General features: G+C 29.4%; 1 protein-coding gene across 7 annotated transcripts in view; it reads left to right on the top strand.

Annotated features, from left to right (window-relative positions):
- The window catches only part of LOC143232723 (tensin-3-like), a 262,075-nt gene that overhangs the window by 219,399 nt on the left and 20,852 nt on the right, over nt 1–21,824 (top strand). For all 7 annotated transcript variants that reach the window (XM_076468510.1, XM_076468585.1, XM_076468735.1 and 4 more), the window contains 5 exons: nt 252–445; nt 4,522–4,636; nt 13,142–13,187; nt 14,918–15,030; nt 16,903–16,989. In XM_076468510.1, coding sequence (XP_076324625.1) covers nt 252–445; nt 4,522–4,636; nt 13,142–13,187; nt 14,918–15,030; nt 16,903–16,989 — 555 coding nt within the window. The remainder of the gene's footprint in view (nt 1–251; nt 446–4,521; nt 4,637–13,141; nt 13,188–14,917; nt 15,031–16,902; nt 16,990–21,824) is intronic.

Below are 21,824 nucleotides of genomic sequence, written 5' to 3'. Positions count from 1 at the left end.
ATGATGTATACATCAAAATCACATTAGTTTAAAGCCTTATTTAGATATAACCATGATGTATACATCAAAATCACATTAGTTTAAAGCCTTATTTAGATATAACCATGATGTATACATCAAAATCACATTAGTTTAAAGCCTTATTTAGATATAACCATGATGTATACATCAAAATCACATTAGTTTAAAGCCTTATTTAGATATAACCATGATGTATACATCATATATGATGCAAACTTTCCAATGTTTAGGACCAGCAAAGCCTCACGAATTACATGAAGATTTTAAAGCAGTTTCATACAACAGTTCTCAATGTCCATCAACAATCCAATCTGAACTCCATCAACACAATTCTGAAGATGTATCATCACATGATGGAAAGCCCCAGGGACCACTTTCACCTTTCTCTGATTCTGTGTTCTATACTCAGTCAACACCTCAACATGTGAGTCAAAACCATGTTGTAGTGTAAACTAATTGATACTTAACCAGAAATTAATAATGTACATTAACCTTCTTCATGTAGAGTGAGAAACCTTCAACATATTTTCTTTAACTTAAGCTATTATATAAACCCAGACATTTTCAAAGCTAGATATATTTCAAATGTATGCAATAACTCTGCAAGTTAAGGTATATTCAAGAATTCTTTTTAAAAATCTAATTTTAAGACTCAGTTGTATTTGTCCATAAATCTTAAAATAAATTTATCTTCTTGTGTGTAGTTAAAAACTTTTAACTTTTGAAACCTCATAAATTACTTATATATAACTACAAATATTTTTTTATACTTTCTTTTTGACTTGATTGTATACAATCAGAAACTTTAAAATTGGGATTTCTTTTAAATGTGGTTAGAAACAAGTGTAAGTCTTTAGTTACAGTATTTTTTCAATATAATTACTTATAGAATGTGGGAAAGACAAAGACCGTTGTATGTTTCACAAATATGTCATTTATTAATGGCCATGGTTTTACCAGTATTTGTATTTCTGAATTATCTAATTGTGAAGTTTTATCAGGTGCTGATGATTTAAAGTATCAATTATGTAATTACTTATAATCTATTACAATTTTTATTTAAACATAAATCTCAAATTCATGTTACATTATAAATGTTTATATAACCAGAAGTCCTGTTATACCCTAGTTTAAAATTGTTTTTCCTACGTATGATCATAAATATTAAAATTATGATATTCATGAATTTATTTACATGTGTGGGGGGAATTTTTCAAAAATAATTGTTCCATTCATAATATTTACTATTTATTGTTTAATATTTCTATTTAATCTCTAAAAATGTTCATACTTATGTAAGGTTTCAGTTGGTGTGAATGGTATTTTTAAAATGTTCAGCTTTAGACTATCCCATGCAGAGTTAACTTTCAAGGAAAAACATTTCTGGGTATTTGTCAGATTCAGAGTAGTTGATAAAACGATCAAGCTCTTATTTTAAGATAAATCTGTGGAAGCATTAGCAATCCTGATTATTCACTGATATATTAAAACAAGAGTTATTTAATTCACTAGATCATAGTACTAGTAACAAAGATATTAATTCAATGGTTCTGTACATCTCTTACCTGTTCTTCCATACATTACTTGGAAAGCAAGAAAATATTCTGCACTTTATAGGTTTCAAACAACATAGGTGTTGCCAGAAGATGTTACCAAAATAGAGTTCTCCAGATATATCACTAGGAACTTAAAAGATTTGGGGTTCTGGGTTGTAGGCATAGGAATTTCAACATTTCATATTGATCATTGTTTTCTATTCTGATTTTTCAAGACATCAACTGGAGATTTGGGGCATGAGCCTCATGTGCAGGTGCCTCACAACATCTCTGGAGTTCAGAACAGACCAACCATTTTATACAATGCATAATAGCTAATATTTCATGAAACTAATCTGTAACTGTTCATGTAAGTTCACAGATATTTACAGTAACTCTTTTAACATGACATAAAGTTAGTAATACTTGATCATTACTTATTTGATTAGTTATACAGAAATTAGCACAAAGAGGTGATTAACTACATTAAGATTACAGAACAACAAACACAGAGATGGGTGAAGTGACATGAAACTCTTCATTTAATTTACATAAATTAATGTAGTCTGTTCTACATTAATCAGTGCCAATTAAATTTGAATGAACAGTTACTACAGAATAACAGTAACATCCAACTGATGCATGAATTGGTTTCCTTAATTATAAATTTGCATAGATGCAATATTTAACATAGAAATATTCAGAGTGGAAAATTTGTGCTTTACTGATATTTATTATACCATCATAAGTATGTGTATTTGTAATGTTTATTATACCATCATAAGTATGTGTATTTGTAATATTTGTTATACCATCATTAGTATGTGTATTTGTAATATTTGTTATACCATCATAAGTATGTGTATTTGTAATATTTGTTATACCATCATTAGTATGTGTATTTGTAATGTTTATTATACCATCATTAGTATGTGTATTTGTAATATTTGTTATATCATCATTAGTATGTGTATTTGTAATGTTTATTATACCATCATAAGTATGTGTATTTGTAATATTTGTTATACCATCATTAGTATGTGTATTTGTAATATTTGTTATACCATCATAAGTATGTGTATTTGTAATATTTGTTATACCATCATTAGTATGTGTATTTGTAATGTTTATTATACCATCATTAGTATGTGTATTTGTAATATTTGTTATATCATCATTAGTATGTGTATTTGTAATGTTTATTATACCATCATTAGTATGTGTATTTGTAATATTTGTTATATCATCATTAGTATGTATATTTGTAATGTTTATTATACCATCATTAGTATGTGTATTTGTAATATTTGTTATACCATCATTAGTATGTGTATTTGTAATGTTTATTATACCATCATTAGTATGTGTATTTGTAATATTTGTTATACCATCATTAGTATGTGTATTTGTAATGTTTATTATACCATCATTAGTATGTGTATTTGTAATGTTTATTATACCATCATTAGTATGTGTATTTGTAATATTTGTTATATCATCATTAGTATGTGTATTTGTAATGTTTATTATACCATCATTAGTATGTGTATTTGTAATATTTGTTATATCATCATTAGTATGTGTATTTGTAATGTTTATTATACCATCATAAGTATGTGTATTTGTAATATTTGTTATATCATCATTAGTATGTGTATTTGTAATGTTTATTATACCATCATAAGTGTGTGGATTTGTAATGTTTGTTATACCATCATTAGTATGTGTATTTGTAATGTTTATTATACCATCATTAGTATGTGTATTTGTAATATTTGTTATATCATCATTAGTATGTGTATTTGTAATGTTTATTATACCATCATTAGTATGTGTATTTGTAATATTTGTTATACCATCATTAGTATGTGTATTTGTAATGTTTATTATACCATCATAAGTGTGTGGATTTGTAATGTTTGTTATACCATCATTAGTATGTGTATTTGTAATATTTGTTATACCATCATTAGTATGTGTATTTGTAATATTTGTTAAATCATCATTAGTATGTGTATTTGTAATGTTTATTATACCATCATTAGTATGTGTATTTGTAATATTTGTTATACCATCATTAGTATGTGTATTTGTAATGTTTATTATACCATCATTAGTATGTGTATTTGTAATATTTGTTATATCATCATTAGTATGTGTATTTGTAATGTTTATTATACCATCATTAGTATGTGTATTTGTAATATTTGTTATATCATCATTAGTATGTGTATTTGTAATGTTTATTATACCATCATCAGTATGTGTATTTGTAATATTTGTTATACCATCATTAGTATGTGTATTTGTAATGTTTATTATACCATCATAAGTGTGTGGATTTGTAATGTTTATTATACCATCATTAGTATGTGTATTTGTAATATTTGTTATACCATCATTAGTATGTGTATTTGTAATGTTTATTATACCATCATAAGTGTGTGGATTTGTAATGTTTGTTATACCATTGTAAATGTATGATTTATAATGAAGTTTAGTGTAAAATTATTTTGATCCATTTCCTCTTAATCTTGATGGGTCAAGAAAAATCTTTGTGTTTTTGCATGTTAGTTAATGAACTAATTAAAAAAAATTATGGTCACTTAACATACTAGTAGACTTTATAGAGCTTGTACTAGAAACTTGTATTATAAGGAAGTACATATATGTATACATATTACCAAACACTTTATTATAAAGCTCAGAAATGCAGTTTTCTCTCAGTTTTACAACACAGTTCCCACAGACGGATATCTGCAACAGACAATACTTCAATTTATAATTTTTATATTGTTAATATAATATCGTATAAAGTTAAAATAAGTAATTACCAAGCACAACATGTTCTTTAAATATTTGTTTAGGACTTTTTATATCAAATGACACGTTCATCACTTTAAACCCATAAATGGCAGTATAGAACATGTAAGTAACGTTTTCTGTTTTTTATATTTTACCACAGGCTGACTCCAAGATAGGAGATAAATCCACATGGCCACTATCAGTAGCTACTTCATCTAGTAATCCTGAAACACCAACTCTTTCGCTGTCTCCTAAAACACCCTATGTAAATCAAGGTAAGGATTAAACTTAGTATTTTGCCCTTGTATAATCACACCATGTGATTCCAGATGTTACAATGTACTGTACTGTTAGCTATACTAATAATATATTGTATGATGACACCATGTGATTCCAGATGTTACAATGTACTGTACTGTTAGCTATACTAATAATATATTGTATGATGACACCATGTGATTCCAGATGTTACAATGTACTGTACTGTTAGTTATACTAATAATATATTGTATAATGACACCATGTGATTCCAGATGTTACAATGTACTGTATAGTGTTAGTTATACTAATAATATATTGTATGGTGACACCATGTGATTCCAGATGTTACAATGTACTGTATTGTTAGTTATACTAATAATATATTGTATAATGACACCATGTGATTCCAGATGTTACAATGTACTGTACTGTTAGTTATACTAATAGTATATTGTATAATGACATCATGTGATTCCAGATGTTACAATGTACTGTACTGTTAGTTATACTAATAATATATTGTATAATGACACCATGTGATTCCAGATGTTACAATGTACTGTATTGTTAGTTATACTAATAATATAATGTGTAATGACACCATGTGATTCCAGATGTTACAATGTACTGTATAGTGTTAGTTATACTAATAATATATTGTATAATGACACCATGTGATTCCAGATGTTACAATGTACTGTACTGTTAGTTATACTAATAATATATCGTATAATGACACCATGTGATTCCAGATGTTACAATGTACTGTACTGTTAGTTATACTAATAATATATTGTATAATGACACCATGTGATTCCAGATGTTACAATGTACTGTACTGTTAGTTATACTAATAGTATATTGTATAATGACATCATGTGATTCCAGATGTTACAATGTACTGTACTGTTAGTTATACTAATAATATATTGTATAATGACACCATGTGATTCCAGATGTTACAATGTACTGTATTGTTAGTTATACTAATAATATAATGTGTAATGACACCATGTGATTCCAGATGTTACAATGTACTGTATAGTGTTAGTTATACTAATAATATATTGTATAATGACACCATGTGATTCCAGATGTTACAATGTACTGTACTGTTAGTTATACTAATAATATATCGTATAATGACACCATGTGATTCCAGATGTTACAATGTACTGTACTCTTAGTTATACTAATAATATATTGTATAATGACACCATGTGATTCCAGATGTTACAATATACTGTACTCTTAGTTATACTAATAATATATTGTATAATGACACCATGTGATTCCAGATGTTACAATGTACTGTATTGTTAGTTATAATAATAATACATTGTATGATGACACCATGTGATTCCAGATGTTACAATGTACTGTACTGTTAGTTATACTAATAATATATTGTATAATGACACCATGTGATTCCAGATGTTACAATGTACTGTACTGTTAGTTATACTAATAATATATTGTATAATGACACCATGTGATTCCAGATGTTACAATGTACTGTATAGTGTTAGTTATACTAATAATATATTGTATGGTGACACCATGTGATTCCAGATGTTACAATGTACTGTATTGTAAGTTATACTAATAATATATTGTATAATGACACCATGTGATTCCAGATGTTACAATGTACTGTACTGTTAGTTATACTAATAGTATATTGTATAATGACATCATGTGATTCCAGATGTTACAATGTACTGTACTGTTAGTTATACTAATAATATATTGTATAATGACACCATGTGATTCCAGATGTTACAATGTACTGTATTGTTAGTTATACTAATAATATAATGTGTAATGACACCATGTGATTCCAGATGTTACAATGTACTGTATAGTGTTAGTTATACTAATAATATATTGTATAATGACACCATGTGATTCCAGATGTTACAATGTACTGTACTGTTAGTTATACTAATAATATATTGTATAATGACACCATGTGATTCCAGATGTTACAATGTACTGTACTGTTAGTTATACTAATAATATATTGTATAATGACACCATGTCATTCCAGATGTTACAATGTACTGTACTGTTAGTTATACTACTAATATATTGTATAATGACACCATGTGATTCCAGATGTTACAATGTACTGTACTGTTAGTTATACTAATAATATATTTCATCATGACACCATGTGATTCCAGATGTTACAATGTACTGTACTCTTAGTTATACTAATAATATATTGTATAATGACACCATGTGATTCCAGATGTTACAATGTACTGTACTCTTAGTTATACTAATAATATATTGTATAATGACACCATGTGATTCCAGATGTTACAATGTACTGTATTGTTAGTTATAATAATAATACATTGTATGATGACACCATGTGATTCCAGATGTTACAATGTACTGTACTGTTAGTTATACTAATAATATATTGTATAATGACACCATGTGATTCCAGATGTTACAATGTACTGTACTGTTAGTTATACTAATAATATATTGTAAAATGACACCATGTGATTCCAGATGTTACAATGTACTGTATAGTGTTAGTTATACTAATAATATATTGTATAATGACTCCATGTGATTCCAGATGTTACAATGTACTGTATTGTTAGTTATAATAATAATAAATTGTATGATGACACCATGTGATTCCAGATGTTACAATGTACTGTACTGTTAGTTATACTAATAATATATTGTGTAATGACACCATGTGATTCCAGATGTTACAATGTACTGTACTGTTAGTTATACTAATAATATATTGTATAATGACACCATGTGATTCCAGATGTTACAATGTACTGTACTGTTAGTTATACTAATAATATATTGTATAATGACACCATATGATTCCAGATGTTACAATGTACTGTACTGTTAGTTATACTGATAATATATTGTATAATGACTCCATGTGATTCCAGATGTTACAATGTACTGTACTGTTAGTTATACTAATAATATATTGTATAATGACACCATGTGATTCCAGATGTTACAATGCACTGTACTGTTAGTTATACTAATAATATATTGTATAATGACTCCATGTGATTCCAGATGTTACAATGTACTGTATTGTTAGTTATAATAATAATACATTGTATGATGACACCATGTGATTCCAGATGTTACAATGTACTGTACTGTTAGTTATACGAATAATATATTGTATAATGACACCATGTGATTCCAGATGTTACAATGTACTGTACTGTTAGTTATACTAATAATATATTGTATAATGACTCCATGTGATTCCAGATGTTACAATGTACTGTATTGTTAGTTATAATAATAATACATTGTATGATGACACCATGTGATTCCAGATGTTACAATGTACTGTACTGTTAGTTATACTAATAATATATTGTATAATGACACCATGTGATTCCAGATGTTACAATGTACTGTACTGTTAGTTATACTAATAATATATTGTATAATGACACCATGTGATTCCAGATGTTACAATGTACTGTATTGTGAGTTATACTAATAATATATTGTATAATGACACCATGTGATTCCAGATGTTACAATGTACTGTACTGTTAGTTATACTAATAATATATTGTATAATGACTCCATGTGATTCCAGATGTTACAATGTACTGTATTGTTAGTTATAATAATAATACATTGTATGATGACACCATGTGATTCCAGATGTTACAATGTACTGTACTGTTAGTTATACGAATAATATATTGTATAATGACACCATGTGATTCCAGATGTTACAATGTACTGTATAGTGTTAGTTATACTAATAATATATTGTATAATGACACCATGTGATTCCAGATGTTACAATGTACTGTATTGTTAGTTATAATAATAATAAATTGTATGATGACACCATGTGATTCCAGATGTTACAATGTACTGTACTGTTAGTTATACTAATAATATATTGTATAATGACACCATGTGATTCCAGATGTTACAATGTACTGTACTGTTAGTTATACTAATAATATATTGTATAATGACACCATGTGATTCCAGATGTTACAATGTACTGTACTGTTAGTTATACTAATAATATATTCATTTCAGAAAAGGAAATTCTTTAATTTTGTTCAGTTATGCACAAGAAACACAAGATTATTATTGCAACAAGAGAGAACTTTAAATGATTTTTCTCTTCTTTACTGAAGATTTTTCATGTGTGTTTTACTAATGAGTAACTCAATGTTATCTTTTGTAATATTTCCATTGGAGAAAACCTAAACATTTAAGATCAGATGATCTTCACCTGGCTTTAAAGCAGAAAGTTGATTATTTAAATTTATTAACAAAACCAACTTTAGTTATGTAAGTATTTGTGTTACTAATCAAAACATGAGTAACAATAACTCACTATGTACACATTTTTTAAGGGTTATTCTGGATTGTAAGAAATCACATCGAATCAAAAATTCAATGAATCACAAAATAAGAAACCCGAGTATTATGTGAATAACAATACATATCTATAAAAACAAACACTAAACATTTAACATTAAATAGCTACATGTGTCATAGCATTGAGTAACAATGAAATTCTATAAATATAACAACAATTTGTGGTTAACAATAGAACTACATTACACAAAAATGAGACTCACTTAAGTTATTTGCATACTTAGAGACTTTTACTATTTTTTCAAAGAAATTATGAACGAGTGATTTGTGGTTCATCTTGATATTTAGTATTGCTTGTATTGGACATGTAAGCTACAAATATAAGATAGCTTGCATCTTATGTAAACTGTTCCTTATGCATAATAGTTGAATGAAGTTGGAAGAGTTTCTGTGTTCAAAAAATAAATTTGAGTTACGTAACATCACAGAATATTTGTTCACACATTGACCTGCTTCAAGCATAATCTTACAGTCTTGAGTAGAATGATAAATTATTGTTTTTGTACTTCCATTAAATATAACCCATAGAGTAGTATGAATAACATGCTTACAAATAGACGTCTGTCTATATGTATAGAGAGGAGGTGGACTTCAGTGTGTGTTTAACATATAAGCCTTACCAAGTTCTGGCCTTAGTAATCAGCTGAGTGAAATTTAAGTTTTGAATAACAAGAGACAGAATTTCATAATTGGTATGTCTGATTAGAAGAGTAGCTGGTTTTAATGTTTCCTGATTAGTAGAGTAACAGATTTTAATGTTATCTGATTAGTAGAGTAACAGATTTTAATGTTATCTGATTAGCAGAGTAACAGATTTTAATGTTATCTGATTAGCAGAATAACAGATTTTAATGTTACCTGATTAGTAGAGTAACAGATTTTAATGTTATCTGATTAGCAGAGTAACAGATTTTAATGTTATCTGATTAGCAGAGTAACAGATTTTAACGTTATCTGATTAGCAGAGTAACAGATTTTAATGTTACCTGATTAGTAGAGTAACAGATTTTAATGTTATCTGATTAGCAGATTAATAGATTTTAGTATTACCTCATTAGTACAGTAACAGATTTTAATGTTACCTGATTAGTAGAGTAACAGGTTTTAATGTTTCCTGATTAGTAGAGTAACAGATTTTAGTGTTATCTGATTAGCAGAGTAACAGATTTTAACGTTATCTGATTAGCAGAGTATCAGATTTTAATGTTACCTGATTAGTAGAGTAACAGATTTTAATGTTATCTGATTAGTAGAGTAACAGATTTTAATGTTATCTGATTAGTAGACTAACAGATTTTAATGTTATCTGATTAGTAGAGTAACAGATTTTAATGTTATATGATTAGCAGAGTAACAGATTTTAATGTTATCTGATTAGTATAGTAACAGATTTTAATGTTATCTGATTAGTAGAGTAACAGATTTTAATGTTATCTGATTAGCAGAGTAATAGATTTTAGTATTACCTCATAAGTACAGTAACAGATTTTAATGTTATCTGATTAGTAGAGTAACAGGTTTTAATGTTTCCTGATTAGTAGAGTAACAGATTTTAATGTTATCTGATTAGCAGAGTAACAGATTTTAATGTTATCTGATTAGCAGAGTAACAGATTTTAATGTTACCTGATTAGTAGAGTAACAGATTTTAATGTTATCTGATTAGTAGAGTAACAGATTTTAATGTTACCTGATTAGCAGAGTAACAGATTTTAGTGTTATCTGATTAGTAGAGTAACAGATTTTAATGTTACCTGATTAGTAGAGTAACAGATTTTAATGTTATCTGATTAGTAGAGTAACAGATTTTAATGTTATCTGATTAGTATAATAACAGATTTTAATGTTACCTGATTAGCAGAGTAACAGATTTTAGTGTTATCTGATTAGTATAGTAACAGATTTTAATGTTACCTTATTAGTAGAGTAACAGATTTTAATGTTATCTGATTAGCAGAGTAACAGATTTTAATGTTATCTGATTAGCAGAGTAACAGATTTTAATGTTACCTGATTAGTAAAGTAACAGATTTTAATGTTATCTGATTAGTAGAGTAACAGATTTTAATGTTATCTGATTAGCAGAGTAACAGATTTTAATGTTATCTGATTAGTATAGTAACAGGTTTTAATGTTACCTGATTAGTAGAGTAACAGATTTTAATGTTATCTGACTAGCAGAGTAACAGATTTTAATGTTATCTGATTAGTAGAGTAACAGATTTTAATGTTATCTGATTAGTAGAGTAACAGATTTTAATGTTATCTGATTATCAGAGTAACAGATTTTAATGTTATCTGATTAGTATAGTAACAGATTTTAATGTTACCTGATTAGTAGAGTAACAGATTTTAATGTTACCTGTTTAGTATAGTAGCAGGTTTTAATGTTACCTGATTAGTATAGTAACAGATTTTAATGTTACCTGATTAGTAGAGTAACAGGTTTTAATGTTACCTGATTAGTCGAGTAACAGATTTTAATGTTACATGATTAGTAGAGTAACAGATTTTAATGTTATCTGATTAGTAGAGTAACAGATTTTAATGTTATCTGATTAGTATAATAACAGATTTTAATGTCACCTGATTAGCAGAGTAACAGATTTTAGTGTTATCTGATTAGTATAGTAACAGATTTTAATGTTACCTGATTAGTAGAGTAACATATTTTAATGTTATCTGATTAGCAGAGTAACAGATTTTAATGTTATCTGATTAGCAGAGTAACAGATTTTAATGTTACCTGATTAGTAGAGTAACAGATTTTAATGTTATCTGATTAGCAGAGTAACAGATTTTAATGTTATCTGATTAGTATAGTAACAGGTTTTAATGTTACCTGATTAGTAGAGTAACAGATTTTAATGTTATCTGACTAGCAGAGTAACAGATTTTAATGTTATCTGATTAGTATAGTAACAGATTTTAATGTTACCTGATTAGCAGAGTAACAGATTTTAATGTTACCTGTTTAGTATAGTAGCAGGTTTTAATGTTACCTGATTAGTATAGTAGCTGGTTTTAATGTTACCTGATTAGTATAATAACAGATTTTAATGTTACCTGATTAGCAGAGTAACAGATTTTAGTGTTATCTGATTAGTAGAGTAACAGATTTTAATGTTACCTGATTAGTAGAGTAACAGATTTTAATGTTATCTGATTAGTAGAGTAACAGATTTTAATATTATCTGATTAGTATAATAACAGATTTTAATGTCACCTGATTAGCAGAGTAACAGATTTTAGTGTTACCTGATTAGTATAGTAACAGATTTTAATGTTACCTGATTAGTAGAGTAACAGATTTTAATGTTATCTGATTAGCAGAGTAACAGATTTTAATGTTATCTGATTAGCAGAGTAACAGATTTTAATGTTACCTGATTAGTAAAGTAACATATTTTAATGTTATCTGATTAGTAGAGTAACAGATTTTAATGTTATCTGATTAGCAGAGTAACAGATTTTAATGTTATCTGATTAGTATAGTAACAGGTTTTAATGTTTCCTGATTAGTAGAGTAACAGATTTTAATGTTATCTGACTAGCAGAGTAACAGATTTTAATGTTATCTGATTAGTATAGTAACAGATTTTAATGTTACCTGATTAGTAGAGTAACAGATTTTAATGTTACCTGTTTAGTATAGTAGCAGGTTTTAATGTTACCTGATTAGTATAGTAGCTGGTTTTAATGTTACCTGATTAGTATAGTAACAGATTTTAATGTTATCTGATTAGTAGAGTAACAGGTTTTAATGTTACCTGATTAGTCGAGTAACAGATTTTAATGTTACGTGATTAGCAGAGTAACAGGTTTTGATGTTACATGGTGAGCAAAGTAGCAGGTTTCAATGTTACCTGATAAAAGCGGTAACAGATCTTAATGTTTCCTGGTGATTAAAGTATAATGTTTTAATGTCATCTTATTTCAATCTTCAGTTTTTCAAAAACATTTTAATGTACAGCATGGTACAATGTCCTACACTTTATTATTTGTTTGTAACTTTTTTACTGTAGATGGAAAGTGTAAGTTATTTTTACTTGTTAATTTTAATTATTCTTGTTTTGTTTTGTTTTTTCTTTCAGAGCCTCACTGTGGACTCTTTACTTTTGGTATTCCAAAAAGCCCTGGGTAAGTTATTGACATGAGAAAATGAACAGCTATAAAATCTAAGGTGATTTTTAAGGTGATTTTCAAATTATTTTTAGACAGCTGTAGTCACTGTTTAGTGACCTGTAGTGCTATTTTAAAGTGAGAAGATCACACTTACAGTAGGTATATTATTAAGGCAATGCATGTCAAAGCCCATTAAAACAGATTCAACTTAAAACGTTAAGATCTAACAGCTGTAAAACACAATCATGACATTTTTACTGACCATCCATGACAAAGTAATCATCTTAAATTAAATACAAACATCTGCTGTTTACTGTGATTATTGACATCTTATATCTATAATAGTCCATCTGCCATTTAAAGAAATGCGATAGGTTTTAACAGAAAGTACATTTTTAGAAGGTAAAAATTGAGGAATATAAGATCATAACTGTTCACAAAACTCTTAAATAAGAAAATGTTACCAGTGGGAAAACATCATCTGAATCATATTATCTAGGAATATCTTTAGTATAGCAGACCTGAAAGTATTCTAGATTTATAATCCAGAGACACCTTAGAACTTTATTATAGTCTTTCATGACATATGTAACAGAAACTAGTATTAAAGAAAGTTCATTTCTTTATTATAATATCTACAGATATTAATATTATAACACTAGATATATGACGAAGGTTTAAAACATATCTTATTGGGCATCTTCTTCAAAGATATCAGATTCAAGTGAAAATGTTTTGGCTAAATTTTACATTTAGTAAATATGTATCGTCTCCTTTAACTCCATCTCTGATCTTTAGTAATCGACCAACCGTTACCTACAAGTTTAACACATAAGTGCAATAACTCAGGAACTACAAGTGGTAAGAATTCATCTAATAGCTCATTTTTATACTGTATGGTGTGAGGTATTACTTAGGTGTTTGGCCTTGACCATTCAAGTTCAAGATCTCTAGTACATTTCAAAATCAACTAAAAACCTTCTACATTTTCTTAACTTTGTAAATGAAAATGTCTGAATTATTTATATTCACACATTATATTATGGGGTGTCTGAGTCATGATGTTATTACATGTTGTCTCCGAAGGAACAATAGGTTGTCAGCAAAGGCAGGGTTCCACACAGATTACTTCATATCATGTCTTGTAATGGCAGTGATATGTTGGAATGTGAACAGACTATAATTACAATATTGATGTAATACTATTGATGTTAGGTGTGTACATTTTCACTGGAGGTGTACAAGCTACAGGTTTGAGCATCATTCATAAATCAAATTGTATTTTTTTAGTTAAATTTGTAGTTGACGTCAGGTTTCTTTGGTGATCATGATCAGACGTGAACATAAAGATGGCAACAAGCATTTTATTAAACTAGGGTCAGTCCTTAACAAGCTTAAATACATTATTTACTTTCAACCAGAAAGTCCCAGTAACATTTCTTTTGTCTCTAACTGGATTCTTTTCACTTCTATGCTACCTACAAACTATACTAAAAAAACACTGGCCTACTTTTGTTGTATTTATATACAGTGAATCTGTATCAGTTGCATTAAGCATGTAGCTATAATATTATAATCTAATATAACGTAATCTAATGTAACATAATACTCTTATTCATTAATTATGTCTTCATCAAATTTACGTTGAAGTCACCATGCATTAGTAAACCTTTGTAGATAAAATTTACTTCTAGTGTGTATTTTTAAGCAACTAAATTTATTTGAAATGTGTTGTTTTTACAAAGAATGGAAAATGGACAATTGTTACCTCACCAAACCTTAGGGATGTGCACTGATCAGAGTTCTCCAAGTCAGCTCTCAGGCTATTCGTATGAGTCCAGTACAATGTCTCTTTCAGGTGAGATTCTACAGCTGTTTCACGTTTACGCTTATCGAATAATTCATAGGTGCTGTCATAGATATACAAAGTACAATATTAATGTCAGGGAGAGATCTTAATTCTCAACTGTTACTTAAGTTCTTTTAGCACAATCTATGTATATTATCAAAAACATGATATGAACTCTTTCTCCCTCTTGCAGAAATTTTAACTGTACAGAAGAATTGACACATGCTATCACTGGCAGAAAATCTAGTCTTTTCTCTCAGATGAGAAATTTTCAGTGTTAATCTTACAAACCAATCAATAGAGGCAGAAAGTATTAGTGTTCGTTTTTAGTGAGATCTTTTTAATGTCCAATTTTTGATTTCACACAGAAATCCATATGTACTGCTACAGACAGAGAATGCATCTACTCTCTGCTATGCACCATCTTCTAGGTGCATTACAATTGTGTTAATAAAGCAGTATGCTGAGATGTAAGTTATTGAAATAGTCATACCATACAGTTTTAAAAATAAAATGGATCATAATATCAGCTTAATTAGCTAAAACTACAGCAGAAAATCATGTCTTCTGTACTTTGAAATCAATGAAAATTAAACGTTCACATCTGAAAAACACTAAATTATAGACTATTACTTATAAAAAAAACAAGTTAGATTCATACAGTTATGGCCTTAGGTTTAGCTTTATTATAACCTTAGAAACTATGTACAAGTACAGGTAAGTACTTATTCAAGCCTAGAAACTGACATGTTGATTAAGTGAAATATTATTAGATTTTTTACCAATAGTTTAAACATATATCAAAATTCACAGCTACCTATGTATTAACCTCCTCACCAGTTATCCTGAGACAGTTTCAGGAAAGCAAACTGAACAAAAAAATCATTCACACTGGGATATTTTCAGGGTAAACTTTGATTTTTATTTTTACACTGTTTAGCCCTAGAGTTTCTACTAACTGTGTTCTAATACCATCTACAGATATTTGACATTACTAAACAATTCAGTACACACAGTTATAGCTCTAATGTCCTTCTTCCACCATTGGATTGTGTGTGAAATGACCTGCTTTCAAGGGCCACCACACCAATCAAAATGTTAATCAGTGAAGCTAAATTATAAATAAAGGTTTTTGGTTTTATTTTGCAGGAGTTTATATTAAGTTACTTTCCTTGTAGGACTGTCATATCAAGGGATTAATTATTGCAACTGACATAACCATTTTAATTTTCACATATAACTACTTCAGTTTTAGTACAAATACAGGATTTTTAGAAAAAAAGGAGGGTTCTGACTGGAAAGGATCTTGGTGAGTTTATCTTGGTTAGTTTTGTTGTTTTCTCTTGAGATTTTCCATCTTTTTAAAACAATTCTCACAGAAAAGGGGGTTTTGTCCCCCCAATCGTGCACTGTATGCAATAAAACTGTTTGTTGCTACCTATTTTGTAAATAAGATGATTACATATTAAATAACATAGTAAGGAAACTTAAAATTTTGGAAAAATAGTGACACATTGGGTACAAAGAATTCACACGTATAAGAATGTTAAGTAGGTTACATACATGTATATCAAATTACATGTTGAGTGACATAATTTTATGTAAACAGCATTAGACAGTGAACTTGCATATTTTGTTACATTAAATTAACAGCTCTGTTTTTGTTTCAGTTATCTTAACATATAAGAAGGACCTTCATTTTAATTATAATATTTACAGTTAATTGTTAAAAGTTAAATTTCACATGAAAAACATGAGTTGTAAACACTTAAACTTCATTTTGCTGAAGCTATCTATTTTATATCAAAGATCATTTGTATTTGGAACACTGCTAATGAATTGTAATGTACTTCTACAAAAATTATGATATCTTTCTGACAGAATCCCCTGTTGTCATCAACCACCATTCTTTGTTTGTCAAAGACACCTCCAAAATATGGTACAAACCTACAATATCCAGAGATGAAGGTGAGGCTTCAGCTGTAGAAATAGTGTTAGAAATAGGATTAAATGACCAAGTAGATTTGAAGATGAATTTATGCTCATTATTTTCACAACTACTATTTACTATTTACTATTACTTGTGGAAACTTGGACAAAACAAAGAGATAAAAGGTAGTTTGCTATTGTTGGATGTGTTCTCAGTGACCTCAACACAAGGCATAAACTAGTTACAAACACAGTTAAGGGTGGTTCAATACTGCCCACAGGATATTTATGGAAACTGGGTGAAACTTCAGTGTTACTATTAGATAATTTTTTCTGATTGAGGAACATGTTTGTATCACCTGCACACGATGCTGGTCATAGTCTTTCATTCTCCTGTTACAATAAGATGCATTATACAGAAAACATTATGTTTTATTAGTTCTGATTGGTGTTCATATTTATGTAGAATATTAACCATTGTATCAGATGATATTTTAGTAATAAAAATAATGACACTATTTTTTATAGTGTTGTATATTAAATAAAGGGTAGTTTTTAGTATTAAATAAGAAATACTAAAATTAATCAGGAAGTTTGGATAAAGCAGTTAATAAATAAGACTTGAATGGTACATTTTCTGATTTCTTATTCTTTTTGGTATTAAATAAAATTCAAGTAATGTAAATTCTGATTGAAATGTTTTTATTGCTTTTTGTAATAGAGGTACTTCTAAAAGTTTCAGTACAAATATTGAATCTCAATTAACATTAACATTAGTTACATGTTTAACTTGGTATTGGTTAAAGCTTGAAAAATTAATTCATGCTCAGAGATATTGTTTTATTAGTATACAAAATTTGAGTACTCAGGTACTTGGAACAATATTTTTTCCAGAACTTGAGGGATGTAGATAACAAACAATTTCTTTTTTTCAGTGCTGAAAGTTTTCAGAAATACTGACACTGTAATAGATTAATAATAAAAAAAGAATTCTTTTGTCAGTAGGAAGTTCTTGAAAACTTAACTAGTAAACAATATTTGTGTGAACTGTTGAAGCCTTCTTGTAAAATATTAGCACAGAATACAGTTCTGGATTACTCGAAGAATGTAGATAATAAATGAAGCATTAGTGTGAAACATTAACTTTGTTACAGAGAAATATAAAAAAAATACTTAAATGGGGCAGTGTTTTTAAATTATTCACGTTTAACTAATATGCTTTTCTAGTAACATAACATAATGTTTTGGAACAGCATGGAACTTATTGGTCCATCTCAACTGTTTCACACTGAATTAACTTAACTTTAAAAACACAACTTAAGGCCAGCCCTTATCATTCAAACATGTATCAAGATTTTGCTTAAACTCATTTAAATTTACCGTTTCTACAATATCTGAAGGCAATCCATTCCAAAGGCCAACCACCTTTTAGTAAAATAAAACTGTCTTAGCTGAAGGTGGCTTTTACCTTGTCATCATTTAGACTTGTGTCCACTGTTCTCACTGTTAAGTATGATAAATATGATGTATCAATTACCTTTACAACACCTCAATCAGGTCCTCCTAACTCCTTTTTTTTCAAGAGGAAATAATTTGAGAGATTTCAGACTCTCTTCACATAACAATCCCTCCATCCCAGACTTCCCTCGATGGACTCAGCAGATAGCCTGATGTGGCTTTGCTATAAGAAGACACACACGCCCAAAAGTTCAATGTTTTTCCTAAGAAAAGGATCCCATGATTGAGCACAATAATCTAAATGTGGTTTAACCAGTGACCTGTATAACTAAATTATAACCTCTTTAGTCTTGTAGTCAATATTTCTGTAAATTCAACCTAAAATCATGTTTGCCCTGCCTACCATACTACTTGGGTGGCTTAAGAAACTCACCAAAGATTATTCCCATCCAAATTATGCTTATAATTCAAATTATGATGACCCATATGCATTATTTTGCATTTATTATAATTAAAACCCATCTGTCGTTTATTTGCCCAATTTACTAAATGATTTAAATCCTTTTGTAAATCAGCAGCATCTTCTTCACAACTAACAACACCCAAGACCTTAATATCACCAGCAGATTTAAGTAATCTATTGACCATCCATGGAACTGATGTAAGTCAAATAGATCAAAGGTCCTAAGACCAAGCCCTAAGATACTCCACTTTTGATATTAATCTGGTTTGACTGAACTCCATTTATAACAACCCTCTGTTTTCTTCCATTCAACCACTCTTATATAAAATTTGCTAACTTATCTCCCATAGCTGTTGAGAGAATTTTTCAAGAAAGCCTGTTATGTGGCATCTTGTAAAATGCTTTCTGAAATTCCAGATACACCAAATCTACACATTTACCCTTATCTACATAACTAGTGATCTTTTCAAAGAATGCTAAAAAATTTGTAAGTCAAGATTTTTCCCTAAGCGAAACCATATTGACTATCCAGAAAAATTTCTAATCTTTGTTAAATGACTTTGTAAAGCATCCTTTATCAGACATTCCAACACTTTTGCCACAGCTAATGTAGGACTAATGGGTTTATAATTACTGGAATGTTTTTATCACCTTCCTTGAAAAGAGGAGTTACATTAGCTAAACACCCAATCACCTGGTACCTGTCCCCTGTTCAAGATTGAAAACAAGATTGATGAGGCTATTGGATAGTTACAGAAAGATTACACCAATAAGATTGAAAACAAGATTGATGAGGCTATTGGATAGTTACAGAAAGATTACACCAATAAGATTGAAAACAAGATTGATGAGGCTATTGGATAGTTACAGAAAGATTACACCAATAAGATTGAAAACAAGATTGATGAGGCTATTGGATAGTTACAGAAAGATTACACCAATAAGATTGAAAACACGATTGATGAGACTATTGGATAGTTACAGAAAGATTACACCAATAAGATTGAAAACAAGATTGATGAGGCTATTGGATAGTTACAGAAAGATTACACCAATAAGATTGAAAACACGATTGATGAGACTATTGGATAGTTACAGAAAGATTACACCAATAAGATTGAAAGGCTGTAATTGCAAGATTGAATAAGTAGAAAAAAAAATTGACAAAGTCAGAAGCAGTGTACAAAATATAAATATGAATGAAGTAAGGAAAGACATCAGTGAAATACAAAAACATCAATAAATTATAAAAAAGTCAGTGACAGGATAAAACATCTTGAAAATAAATTATTGAAAGAAAAGATTAAAAACTAACCATATTGTTTTCTACATTGACTGGAGTTCTGCAGTTGGTGATGGAACTAGAACCCATTAAGATGCAGATAAATAATTGAAGACATCATCTCAAATTTATTGTATCGTTATATACTGAAACCTCAACTACTAACAATAGTCTAGAAAAATTGAAAGAATTAGATTGACAGTAGATACAAAGAATGAAGGAAATAAATTACAAAGAAATAGGTGTTTCAAGTGTAGTTTAAAAGAACATATCGTGATGAAATGCAGACAGGTGTTTTTATGGAATGAGAGCTCTTCCGAAAAGTTACTAACAACAGATAATTGTTACATTTGAAGGGAATATCATTACTACAGCTGAAATTACAAGGAAGAAACAGCTGTTTTCAAGCCAAGAAGACAATGCCCAGAGGATGTTTTTCAGAACCTCACCTGATCAAAGGAACAACAAAGAACTAGCCGAACAACAGAAAGACAGGAGCTAGCAGAATTAATTATGTCTGTCAGAATACTCCTTCTACCCCCAAATGAGAAACAGTGTTTATGTTTTATGTAAAATCGTCCAAGGGTACACGGATTTACTGATGGAAAAGTAATGTAAATAGAAGATGAACATGAAGTTCCAGCAAAGAAATGTGAAAAAATTACTTTTACTGAAGGGAGCATCTCTATAGCTCGTGATGCATAGGTAACTGATATTAAGGTTGAGTGCCTATTGGAAACTGACTTCATGTGGAGATACAGATAAAAAGGGGCAAGACATCCCAGTGGGTCGTACACCAAAGCAGCTGTTGACAAAACGAGTCAAAGTTTGTGCTGGAATAAAGAGTTGGAAATGGAACTCATCTGACTCAAGGCACCATTGCAAACCAAGAGCTCTCTTGACTGGTAGTCCATCAAATTGTAGATTCTGTTTCTTCATGTTTTTACCTCTCTGTGATTCAGGAATCTCCATCATGACTTCTTGACTGTTGGACACCAACTTGTGCAGGCACAGATTGAACTTCAGGCATAGTTTCCATCCGTTCTATATCACTGTTTGAGGCATAACTTGACAACCCACTGTCGACATAAAAGTCGTTCCTGAGAAAATCACATGCTGCATCAGGGAATTCGTCTCTGCAGTCTTCAGCTATCTTCTTTAGTCCAAAGTTGACACAGCCAAGTGAAGAAGTGGCACCAAAAAGGTGAACCTTCATTCTGTACACCTTTGATTCAGATGTGAAATTACCATCTTTCCACCAGAAGAATCTGAGGTAGTCCTGATCTTTAGGGCTGATCTGGAATTAGTGAAACATTCTTTCAATGTCTCCCATGAGAGCAACAGGCTCTTCTCTAAAGCAGTACAATACTACAATGTACCATGTTGCTCTGCTGGTACAATACTACAATGTACCATGTTGCTCTGCTGGCACAATACTACAATGTGCCATGTTGCTCTGCTGGTACAATACTACAATGTACCATGTTGCTCTGCTGGTACAATACTACAATGTACCATGTTGCTCTGCTGGCACAATACTACAATGTACCATGTTGCTCTGCTGGCACAATACTACAATGTACCATGTTGCTCTGCTGGCACAATACTACAATGTACCATGTTGCTATGCTGGCACAATACTACAATGTACCATGTTGCTCTACTGGCACA

This window comes from Tachypleus tridentatus, chromosome 1, assembly GCF_004210375.1.
Source record: "Tachypleus tridentatus isolate NWPU-2018 chromosome 1, ASM421037v1, whole genome shotgun sequence".
NCBI classification, from domain to species: domain Eukaryota; kingdom Metazoa; phylum Arthropoda; class Merostomata; order Xiphosura; family Limulidae; genus Tachypleus; species Tachypleus tridentatus.
Note: the sequence above shows the minus strand (reverse complement) of the source record. Positions and strands in the feature narration are given on the sequence as shown.